Source organism: Heloderma suspectum, chromosome 5 (assembly GCF_057233095.1).
Source record: "Heloderma suspectum isolate Gila_16-S chromosome 5, 16-S_ref, whole genome shotgun sequence".
NCBI lineage: Eukaryota > Metazoa > Chordata > Lepidosauria > Squamata > Helodermatidae > Heloderma > Heloderma suspectum.
Window position 1 is genome coordinate 114,531,635 of NC_139462.1, and position 12,544 is coordinate 114,544,178.

General features: G+C 45.5%; 1 protein-coding gene across 4 annotated transcripts in view; it reads left to right on the forward strand.

The window, feature by feature from the left end:
• The window catches only part of KCNIP4 (potassium voltage-gated channel interacting protein 4), a 148,691-nt gene that overhangs the window by 132,491 nt on the left and 3,656 nt on the right, over nt 1-12,544 (forward strand). For all 4 annotated transcript variants that reach the window (XM_084857032.1, XM_084857035.1, XM_084857034.1 and 1 more), the window contains 3 exons: nt 3,568-3,675; nt 7,531-7,635; nt 7,995-8,057. In XM_084857032.1, the coding sequence (XP_084713158.1) occupies nt 3,568-3,675; nt 7,531-7,635; nt 7,995-8,057 (276 nt within the window). The remainder of the gene's footprint in view (nt 1-3,567; nt 3,676-7,530; nt 7,636-7,994; nt 8,058-12,544) is intronic.

Consider the following 12,544-nt stretch of genomic DNA (forward strand, 5'->3'; position numbering starts at 1 on the left):
TAACCCATTTTTGCTGCTTTTTGCTGCTTTGTCAACAGAATAGTCTTCTTTTCTCTCCTCCTATAAGATCTCCAGGCCAAACGAGATGGTGCATGAATGCCCTTCACAAATCTGTTTTTTAAAACTTAAAAAGTAGCTGTCTGGATCAGAACTGTGAGGTGCAGGGCGAGGGAGATTTAACCCTTTTCCCCATGCCACAGTTCCAATAAAATTGCCCCCAGCTTGCTGTTTGCCAGCTTCTCTCTTAGGGTGAATAGTAGCTTCTGTGTCTGTGCTTGCACAGGGAGTCATTACAACTGCAGCATGGGGGAAAGTTTTAAATTCTGCTGCCCCACACATCGCAGTCTGATTCGGACAGTTGCTATTTTAGTGTTAAAAAACAGATACATGACATGCATTCACTCATTTCCTATTTTTGGCTAGTGTAGCTAGTTTGTCACTAGGAAAAATCCCTGAGAAAAGACAGTGGCTGAAATCCAAATTGCTGCTGGGGCTCACCTAAGGTTAGCAACATGGAATTTGTGAGCTTTAAAAAAAAACAAAACAATGACAACAACACTGTAGTTCAGTCACAAACTGCTTTTGACAGCCGGCGCAGTTCTGAAAGTGGTTATCCATGAGTCACGGTGGGGGGCTGCTGAGAAAAATAACACTTCCCATTCCTTCTCTTGAATTAACAGGCCTGCCCAGAGCGGGGGGGGGGGCAGTTTGCCCCAGGCCACATGCAGCAGGGGGAGGCCCTGGACAAGCGTTATTTTCTTTTAATAAAATGTGAGCCATTCACATGAGCCAAGGCAAGGAGAACAATTTTTTTTTAATTTCGAAAAACATGCTTGCACGTGTTCAGAACGTTTCTGCTGTTCTAGAGCTTTTCCCTGGACCGGAAAGGCTTTGGAGTCTGCCTGGTGCCCAGCGCCAGGCAGTGCTAGCCCCCTAATTAAGAGAGGAAGCGCCACGAAAAATAGGGTCAGCTCAGGCTGTTGTCCTGAGCTGGCCATTCAGAGATGACCCCTTCCCTCCGCATGAGAGGGGTACTTTGGGGCGATAGCGGGGAGGTTGCACAGAGGAAGAAGGCTGGCTAATTGCCTGATCAGTAAATGGAGTAGTGGCTGGCTGGCCAGTCAGTGGCCAATCACAGCCACTTGTGGGTGTGTTGGGTGGTCCAAGCCCAGTTGAATGGAGTGGGTGGAGCGACTGAGGCACAGTATCTGCTTTATTTCCACTTTGAGGGGACACTGCTCTCCAAACCCACTTTAACATGAGGTCTGAAATATTTTTAATTACCTACTGAAGAAAGATTAAATGTACTAATAATTAGTTATTAGGTACAAATATTTTGATATTTACTTTCTAATTATGTAGGTATTTATATGTATGCTATAGTTATTTGAGAAGCTGAGACTTTTAAAATGGGATTTATGGTCTTTCAGTTATATATAATTTCAAAACGCTTGAAATGTTTGAGTGTGACATGGGCCCCCCGATTCCTCTGGGTGGCCCTGCTTGAATACTATTATGTTTTCCTATTAGTGAGCTTAAGGATGTCAGATGCTCATGGCTGTCAGGGGTGTTCCTGAGTGCAGGGAGTGGGATAGCAGTTCAGATTCTGAAGGAGAACTGCCAGACATGGGGGAGGTGCTTTCCCAGGCTAGTCCAGATATGAGTAGGCCTGCTTCTCAGGTTACAAACGTCCAGCTGGCTGAGCACAAGGGTCCCTCTTCACACACACCCCCGTGAGAGGCAGCGAACAGGAGGAGGCGGGGTTTGGGGAGAATGACCTAATAGACGCCAGATGCAGGTGTGGAGCAAAGCAAAGAGAGAGAAGGCAGGGGCAGAACTTAGACAGTCTACCCGATTGGCCTTGTGTGAAAAGCTGCGCTTAGAGGCCTCACGAGAAGAGAGGGACCCCCCCCCCTTCGGTTAGGCTAGCGAGACCACCTCCCTCTTCAATTGGCGGGCAACTCTCATAACTTCCTTTTGAATCCCCTGAAGGCTTTCCTTTGTAGACTGAGAGTCACTGAGAATTTACATCTGTATGACCCTGTGAAGTAATGGATTAAAAGCTGTAGACTGAAGCCTCTCATCTGTGTGTGTTTGGGCATTGAAGTAAAGTGGGGTTAAAGGAATCCTGATAGCGGCCCACTCCTAAAATGTTTGAAACAGACTTGGGGATGGATCCAACTTTGTCGTTGTTCCCATGGAACAGATACTGCTGGTGGAATGGGGTTTCCCCATCCTCTCCTTCTTGCTGCAGACAGCCTCCCTGCCCCCCAAGCACACCCTCCAAATCTGCTCTGGAAGTTGGGAGACTCTCTGGAGATTTGGAAGGTGCATTGGGGATGGTAGGGGTCAGGAAGACACAAAAGTCCCCTTCCTCCAGTGGTATCTGTTCCACAGGTGCAACAGCAAAGTTGGATCCAATCCACGGAGTATGCATTTCCTGTAGAATAGGAAGCTGGAAGGCTAAGAAGGAAGTTTCTTACCACAAATTCCTGTTCCCTGGAAAGCATTCAAGAACTTTCAGGGATAGCATTTTCCCAGAGCAGCAAATGGGATCCAACCTTGTAATCTTGCTTCTGGCGAGTTCTCTTGTCTTAACCCTTTTTCATCTTTTTTTTTTTTTAAGATTGTTTTGATTTTCTCCTTCTCCCTGCACAGTAAGTCCTAGAGAGGAATGGATTCTGGGGACACAGGCCGTGGGGGGTGGCAGCGGGACGGGCAGGTGGGAGATTCCTTCTAGGTGCTGTCAGGGCAAGCAATACCCGCTTGCTCCAGGGAGTGAACGCTCCTTTGGCTCGTGCTCGGCACAGTGAAAGACTAGAGCAGCGGGCACACAACAGCTGACCTTCCCAGGGTTCTGGCATGCCCTCTGGGAGCCACAGAAGCAGCTGCTTTTTGTTATGCCACTAACCCTAACTTTATTTAGGGACTGTGTGTTCCTGGGTCGAACATTCTACCTTCTATTCCTATTGAAGTCACCGGAGCTGATCTATAATAATTTCTTCTGTCCTTGCCTCCCCTGGGCATCGGCAAGTCTGTGATACTTGTCCACGGAATCCAGACCAATAGGAAATTAAGGATACTCACAGATAATCCCAAAGGCGGCCCTTAAATATATCCCTACATATATAAACTCTGCAAAAGAGCAGTTGACCCTCTTTAATTGAGCTATGTAATTAACTTCTGTTTGCTTTAAGATAGAAGTTCCTAGTAGCTCTCTGGTCACTTTTATCCCTCTCAGGATGAAACTTTATTACTAAACTATATTACTATATTAATTGAGTTTACTGTATATTGCTAATGCAAAAGTGTCAGAGACGACTACCATCTCATACAAAAATCAGATTTCAACATAACTAAATGTATGCTTAGCTATAAAAGTACCTAACTTTGGACTGTCACCTTTACTGCAAGGGAGGAAGGCAAAGCTGCCATTCTGTTCAAGGAACAGGGTTTCACGTGATGGCCTTATGGTCTTTTACATTTTTGTTTCTCCAGCTGTCCAAGATGTAGCATTGTTATATCAGTTTAGAAAATATTAAAGCCACTTTTCTTTCTTTCTTTTAGGATTTTGTTATGGGCCTTTCAATTTTGCTCCGTGGAACAGTGCAGGAAAAACTCAACTGGGCTTTTAATTTGTATGATATAAATAAGGATGGCTATATAACTAAAGAGGTAAGGAGTCCATTTCACTCACTATACAGTGGTGAGAAAAAGTTTGTGAACCCTAATGATAATTATGGAAATTCCATAGTTTTACCATGATTGCCTTTGTGAATCAAAACCAGTCCTTTTCTAAATATCCAACAGGGTTCATATTAACTAATTCTGTGTCTTGTGAAATAAAACAATGTATACATTAGGCAAACAATGAATACTTAACTGACAGGGTATGTGCAAAATTAAGCAAACCCCTGGTTGCATCAGCTCAGTTAAAGGGAATAATTAGAATCAGGTGCTTAAATAATTAGGTAGACCTTCAGGGTGAATTTGGGAGGCCCCACCCTATAAAAGGATCAGAAACTTTGTGAGTTTGGTCTTCACTGTACTGTTGTGTGGAAACATGTCATGCCACGATCAAAAGACGTCTCTGAAGACCGCAGCAAAGGAGTTATTGCTGCTCATCAGTCTAGAAAGGGTTACAAAACCATTTCTAAGGATTTGGGGCTCCACCAATCCACTGCCAGACAGATAGTCTACAACTGGAGAAGACCACAGTCACTCTACCCAGGAGCAGTTGTCCTACCAAAATCTTTCCAAGAACAAACTGGCACATCATCCAGGAAGCCAAAAAAGAACATCGGAATAATATCGAAGGACCTGCGGGCCACTTTCACCTCAGCTAATGTGAGTGTTCATGACTCAACAATCAGAGAAAGACTGAACAAGAATGGTGTTCATAGGAGGATAGCCAGGAGGAAACCACTGCTCTCTGAAAAGAACATTGCTGCCCATCTGAAGTTTACTAACGATCACATAGATGATCCCCAAGACTTCTAGAACAATGTTCCTGGACATATGAGTCAAAGGTAGAACTTTTTGGCCTCAATGAGAAATGTTATGTTTGGCGCAAAACAAACACTGAGTTCAAACAGAAGAACCTCATCCATAGGGATGGTGTGGGCATCTGGGAAGGGGATGGAGTCCAACAGACTCCCTGCTGCTCACCCCTCTGGACCCCTCTCGCCAAGCTACCTCTACCGCCCACCTCCACTCACTGTGCGAGCTGCTGGAGTGCTCAGCGAATTACCGACAAGCATTGCGGGGCCACCTGTCCTTCTGGAGGGCCTGCTTATGCACAAAATGGCAGCTGTTCCCCATGCTGTGTAAGACCTCTTCTACAGAAATAGTGGCTGACTTCGCTGCTTCTCTAATGCTTGTGTGACTTCGCTGTATCAGGGCCGTGCAATCAGGGAATCGTGATTCTTCTCTGATGCATGTGTTACTTCAGAGCTTCTCTGATGCACGTGTTACTTCACAGGTTTGAAAGTGCACGTAAAGAGGGAAAGAGGGTGGGAGCAATAACTCCCCGACAGTTTGCTGGAATGGGTCGAAATTACACAGGTGGGATGCCCTCAGGGCACCTCTCCAAATGCTCTACTGGATGATAGCAGAATTTAGCTGCTTCATGGAAAAGTGCACATAAAGGGGAAAAGGGGGTGGGAGCTATAACTCTCTGCCCGTTTGCTAGAATGAGGCAAAATTGCGGTGGTGGGGTGCTCTCATGGGGAGCCTTCAGATGCCATCAGGGATAATTGTGGATTTTAGCTTCTTCATTGAAAAGTGAGCAGCTCTTCCCCTGTTCCCCCATTTTCCTTGCCATTTTGTGTACAACCGAGGCTTGACTCGCTATGGGGATGGGTAGCTCCTCAGCTTTCATTGGCTGCTTTCTGAGCCCTCCAACAGCTCATGGCAGGGCAAATGGGGGAGGGCAGCTTGGCGAGCAACTGACACGCACGGACATAGGTGAGTCCGTCCATCCCTACTCATCCCAACCATCAAGCATGGTAGTGGGAATATGATAATTTGGGCCTGCTTGCTGCCTCCGGACCTTGCCATCCTTGATACAACCATGAATTCTGCAGTGTATCAGAAGATTCTAGAGGAGAATATCAGGCCATCCATCCGTGAGCTGAAGCTGAACCAAAAGTGGGTCATGCAACAAGACAATGATCCTAAACATACAAGCAGATATACAAAAGAATGGCTGTGGAGGAAGAAATTCCGTGTTTTAGAATGGCTTAGTCAAAGTCTGGATCTAAAACCCATCAAAATGTTGTGGCAGGACCTGAAGCAAGCTGTTTCTGCAAGAAGGCCTCAAATGTCACTGAGCTGAAGCAGTTCTATAAGGAGGAATGGGCCAAAGTTCTTCAAAACCGATGTGAGAGACTGACCAACAGTTACAGGAAATGCTTCCTTGAAGTCATTGCTGCTCAATGGAGTTCACCAGGTACTGAATCTAAAGGCTCACATACTTTTTCACACATGGATACTGAATGTTGAATCAATTGCAGATAAATAGAGGTTAAAAAAGCATCATGTTTGTGTGTCATTTGTTTAATCAGGTTATCTATGGTTCTTTATCTAGGATTATGGGGTTAGATTAAGATCCAATAACATTTTAGGTTGGAAATATGTGACAGTCTAAAGGGTTCACACACTTTTTCTTGCCACTGTAACTTGAAAGTTCTTGGGTTGGACCCAGGGCCATAAACCGAAGGGCTCTGCTCATGGCAGGTGTCTCTGCCCAGTTTTCCCCTCTCTCTCCCCACACAAAAGCTCACCCCTTTCACCAGGGTCCCCTGATCCTCTGTGTAGCAATTTCAGGGGGTTGGACAGATTGTCATGGGGAAGAAGACCACTTCCGCCATCCCAGTTGCACATGCCTAAATCTGGATCCAGTCCCTTGTCATTAAGTGCATGTGTCAGAGCTGTGTAGATCAAATCCAGGGGCTGACGAGAAATTCCTTGTTATTCAAGCAGTTCCATCTTGCGGTCTAAAATAAGAGGTGCATGCCCAGATCCCTTATGTACAGGGTGTTGGGGACAAAGCACCCCTTCCTCCTTTACAAGCGATCTCATGCTACACACCTCCAATCTCAAGTTACTTCATTAGCGTCTCTGAAAGTACTGTGACTCCAACCATTTGCTTGGGTTGCTTCTGCAGTCAAGGCTCTGCTGCATACCTCTCCACTCCTTCCCTCTCTTTCAACCACACAGACAAAGACATAGACACACAGCCAGCAAAATCAAGCAATAAAGCTGGTTCCAGAATGAACCACTTCTGTCTGTGGGCGGTTGTGTGGTCCTGGTGTAAATGCTCTTCCACAAAGACAATCCCTCCAAATTTGGAGGGTGGGGACAGTGGAGAAATGCAGCATGACAGAGAGACAGCATGATAGCAGACTCACAAGAGTAAGCAAGTAACCTTGATTTTCTCAAATAAATTTTTGATCTCCCTTATCCTCTTCACAGGCTTGACTTTATCTAGCAGTAGTTTCTTTTCAAAGAAAATAGTCTTTAAGGAATCTCTATCCAGTGTAAAATGGTCCTCCTTCCTTTAAATATAATTCATTGAGCGCCCAGATAAAGTTTGATATAATGATGGTTGAAACACAGGCATGGGTTGTTTTTTTCAGCCTTCATTTCCTCCTTATGGCTATCTTTTCACATTGCTTTTGAAAGATACAGCTGAGACATTGGGGGAAATAGTGTATTATAGGTCAGAAAATGCTTTTCTAGACCTGCAGACATTAACACCAGTAAGTTTCCACATGAACATGTGGGTTGTTTTTTTTTCTATTTGAAAAGATGGATAGGGAGAAGCATCCATCACCTGATTGAAGGTTGATTACTAGCAGTTTACTTATCCAAACATCAGCAACTGACTTTAATTCATTTCAAAACAAACCTATACACAATACAATCTAGTACGGTTTAAATTCTAGGTTAGCAGGGCTTCTAAATGCAAATCTTGTACCAAATAATGCATGTTTTTCTGTTGACTTTAACATGTGTTTCTCCCACCAGGAAATGCTGGATATTATGAAAGCTATATATGATATGATGGGGAAATGTACTTATCCTGTTGTCAAAGAGGATGCCCCAAGACAACATGTGGAAACCTTTTTCCAGGTGAGAGTCACCAACTGATAGTAGGAAAAAATGATCGTCTTGGAAACATCACATTGATGATTTTCACTGTTAGGGTAAGGAAATGTGCTGCTCTTATTGTGTCCTTTGCTAAGCAATCATGTCTCCCCTCCCCCTAATTTCTTTTTAAACTCACCTGTACTGGGTGCCTTTCATTGTGGTTGTCAAAGGAAATATAATGTGGTAGCTAACGTAGGAGTAACAGTGTTAGCAATCTAGCAAGCAGCTTTTTTGGCTGGCATTATTACCATCTTCATACAGCCTTTGTTTCAAACAGTAATGAAAAGGGCAGCCTTAACAAGAGGATGACATCACTTAACCAAAATTTTCTTCTTTGGCAGAAAATGGACAAGAATAAGGATGGTGTAGTTACCATAGATGAATTCATTGAAAGCTGCCAAAAAGTGAGTAGCTGGTGTTAACGTCATAGCTATTGCAAGCCGTGGGGCTCATAAAGTCAAGTATGGAAGTGATGTGTTAAAACTTTGCACATACAATATTTCACAAATTCCTGTCGTACTTTAGAAAACGCATTTATTATTTCATAGATTCAGAGAGTTGGAGGAGACCTTGAAGACCATCTAGTCCAACCTGCTGCAGGAACTCCAGATCTAGAGCATATCTAGCAGATTGCTGTCCAGCCTCTGCTTGAACTTGTCAAGCTTGGAAGAGCCTACCATCCCTCTAGGTCAGCCTTCCCCAACAGTGCCCTGCAGATGGTTTGGACCACAACTCCCAGCATTCCTGACCATGGATTATGCTGATGGGAGTTGAAGTGCAAAACATCTGGAAGACACCAGGTTGGGGAAGGCTGCTCTGGGTAATTGGTCCCATTGTTGAACTGCTCAAGTTGTTTCTTCTAATGATCACCTGAAATCCACCCACCTGTAACTTAAGCCCATGAGATCTAGTCCTGCTCTCTGGGGAAGCAGTGAGCAAGGCGTTACTCAATGGTGGGCAACATGTGGCCTTCCGGCTGTTTTGGCCTACAAGTCCCATCAGCCCTAACTAGCATTAGAGTTGTAGGTCAAAACATCTGGAGGGCCACAGGTTGCCCACCCCTGCTTCACCCTCTTCTGGTATTTGAAGAGCGCTATCATGTTCACTCTCAGCCTTCTCTTCTCCAGATACACTTTCCTGGTCCGCTCAGTGCAGACCTAATCACCCCTAAGTGTTTCTGTACCACATAATGGCAGCACCCCAAGGCCATATGGTTAATCGACATAATTAATTAATTAGTTGCTTTTTCTGTGAAGCTACCTTCAAAGAGACATGTAAGACAAAAAGTGAAAACGTCTCAAAAGTGTAACCAGTAAACCAATAGTTTTAAATCAGATGCCATAAAGACTAAAGCAGCAGCATATTCAATAAATAAGCCCAGTGAATTCCCACTAAAAACCCTTTGATATAAAATGCCTTCACTTCTCAATGGGAGCTGTACAGAAAGCTTGCCAGGTGCCACTTCCCTAAGCAAATATTCCCAGAAACTTACTGAGTCCCAGAAAGTTACTGAGGCCTGAGGATGTGGGCAAGGTGCTTGGCCAAGTTCGATCGACCACTTGTGTGCTTGACCCTTGCCCTTCATGGCTTATTAAATCAAACAAGGAGGGGATGTCCGGCTGGGTCCAGGAGGTTGTAAATTCCTCCTTGAGAGAGGGAGTGGTGCCTGCCGCTTTAAAAGAGGTGGTAATTAGACCACTCCTGAAAAAGCCTAATCTGGCCCAGAGGATGTTAACAATTATAGGCCAGTGGCCAACATCCCCTTCCTGGCCAAGGTGCTTGAGCGGGTGGTTGTAGGACAGCTCCAGGCACTGTTGAATGAAATGGATTATCTAGATCCATTTCAATCGGGCTTCAGGCCTGGTTTTGGAACGGAAACTGCCTTGGTCGCCCTGTGGGATGACCTCTGCTGGGAGAGGGACAGGGGGAGTGCAACCCTGTTGATTCTTCCGGACCTCTCAGCGGCTTTCGATACCATCGACCATGGTATCCTTCTGGATAGGTTGTCTGGGTTGCGAAGTGGAGGCACTGCGCTGCAGTGGTTCCGCTCCTACTTGGATGGCCGATTCCAGAAGGTGGTACTGGGGGATTATATCTCTGTGCCATGGCAATTGTGCCATGGGGTTCCACAGGGCTCTATTTTATCCCCTATGCTGTTTAACATCTACATGAAACCGCTGGGGGAGGTTATCCGGAGGTGTGGGTGAGGTGCCATCAATATGCGGATGACACCCAGCTCCACCTCTCTTTCTCATCAAACCCAGATGAGGCAGTGGCTGTTCTGAATCAGTGTCTGGGCACGGTAATGGAGTGGATGAGGGCCAATGAACTGAAACTCAATCCAGACAAGACGGAGGTACTGTTAGTGGGTGGTTCGTCTGCCCAGCTAGGTGATATTCAACCTGTTCTGGAGGGGGTTGCACTCCCCCTAAAGGATCAGGTTCGTAGTTTGGGGGTGCTCTTGGACCCAGAACTGTCACTTGAGGCACAGGTGAACTCAGTGGCACAAAGCACTTTTTATCAGCTCAGGTTGGTATACCAACTACGCCCCTCTCTGGACAGAGATAGCCTAGCTACAGTTATCCATGCTCTGATAACTTCTCGTCTGGATTACTGCAATGTGTTATATGTGGGGCTGCCTTTGAAAATGGACCGGAAACTTCAGCTGGTCCAAAATAGGGCAGCAAGATTGTTAACGGGGACTGGCCTGCAAGCTCATATTACACCAGTACTTTTCCAGCTGCACTGGCTGCCAGTCCATTTCTGGGCCCGATTCAAAGTGCTGGTATTAACATTCAAAGCCCTTAACGGCTTGGGGCCAGGTTACCTGAAGGATCGCCTCCTCCCATATGTGCCTGCCCGGACCTTAAGATCTTCTTCAGCGGCCCTTCTCCGTGAGCCCCTGCCAAAGGAAGTGAGGCGGGTGGCTACTAGGAGGAGGGCTTTTTCTGCTGTGGCACCCCGGCTCTGGAATGAGCTCCCTAGTGAGGTTCGCCTGGCGCCTGCGTTGTTCTCCTTCCGGCACCAGGTGAAGACCTTTTTATTTTCCCAGGCATTTTAGCATTTTAGCTTTCTAAACTTTTAGCTTTGCTGTTTTAAATCTGTATTTTAAACTCCTGCACTGCTGCTAGGTTTTACTGTGGTTGTGTCGTCATATTGTGGTTTTAATGTTCTATATATTTTAAATTGTTTTAGTATGTGCTGTTTGGTTTTAATTTTTGTGACCCGCCCAGAGAGCTTCGGCTATTGGGCGGTATAGAAATGAAATAATAGATCGATAGATAGATAGTAAAAACCACGGAGATTTTCCTGCTTTGTGCCCTATTATTTTGTTGGTTTATAGAGAAGCACGGAGCAAGTCTGAAGGCCCTGATCCCAGGTGAGGGGGGTAACATATAGAATGCACTCTCAAGTACACAGAGCCCAGGCAGTGCCCTTCAGACAAAGCCAGACATATTCAAGGGCGAGTGTACATGTACATGTTACATCCAGTCGTGTACATATTACATCCAGTCGCTTAGAACTTTTTTTTTTTTTTTTTAAGACATGCAGTTATGGGAGGCTGCAATGCTAAGCGGATCATAAGTGGCAGGGAGAAGTTGGTCACTTTCCTCCCATACCGCTCAAAATCCCTCACTATATATTTTTCCTATAGCCACCAGAAGGAGCAGTTTTGTGTATTAACACACTCTGCAGAGAAAGGACTGTGCACCCTTTCCCCTTTCTCCACTCCAAGCTCTACCCAGCCCTGGCGGTTTTTGATTCTAGTAGCAGCTAGACGAATGTTGCACACCACTGGGTGTAACGTATACTTTTGCCTCTAAATTCACTGAAACGAATGAACGTGCTCGTGCTGCTTCAATCTTCAGGGCTACTGTAGAAGAGGCTAATGAGATCAACAGAAGCGTAGCAGTTCAAGCTTCTAGTTTTTTGCAGTGGTACAATTATTGGCCCACAGGCCTGATGCTCAAGCCGGATCCTGTACTTGGTCAATGGTTTCTCAGGCACTTCTCCTTTCCCCACTGCACTGAAGTTGCATTTGAAAAGCTGTCCCATGAATGGGAGGCTTATAGCCAGACCTTTTAAGGAGAGGAATTAAGGATATACTGGGAAGAAATCATGTCAATGCAAAGCAGCAAAACTCTAAATACAGGTAGTCTAATATGTTTTATTTAAAGTGATGTAATTTATTAAATCATTTGAACAAAATAAAAGTTAACTTGAAGAAAATTAAGTAGCAAGAGCCAGACACTGGTCAGTCGTCCCAAGTCCTTGTCCAGAATAGAACACTAGTAAGGGAGAAGAAATTTACCCATTACCAGGCAATCGGTCAGAATATATCCTGCAAGTTTTCCCTTAATTGTCTTCAGGGAACCTCTTTCAGCCCAAGGACCAAAGCTTGGGGGGGGGGGGGGTAGCATTCCAGTGATCAGCCGGGCCAAAGGCAAAAGGATCGGTGCAAAAAAATACACCCACACACTGCATCATATTGCAGCTTAAGGACACAATCATATGTGTGTTGAGACTGAGAAAAGGCCTACAACTCCCAGTGTTCCCCAGCCAGCCATGACAATGGGGAAGCATGCAGGCTGGGGAATGCTGGGAGTTGTAGGCCTTTTCTCAGTCTCAACACGCGTAGGGTTACATCCTAAAGCTCTTACTGCCAGTAACTAAGTTTTAGAAGAGACATTTCATCCATTTAGAATGGGGGAAAACCTGCACAAAAACTGCAGGAAACCACACAATGATAGGTGGCTGGAGGAAAGGGGGTGGGGACAGAGAAGGGGGGGTGGTCCTCTTGGGAATCCCAGCAGGCTGGATTTGGCCTCCAGGAAAGTCAGATTTGGCCCCCAAGCCTGAGGTTCCCCACCCCTGCCTTAGCTAAAGGGGT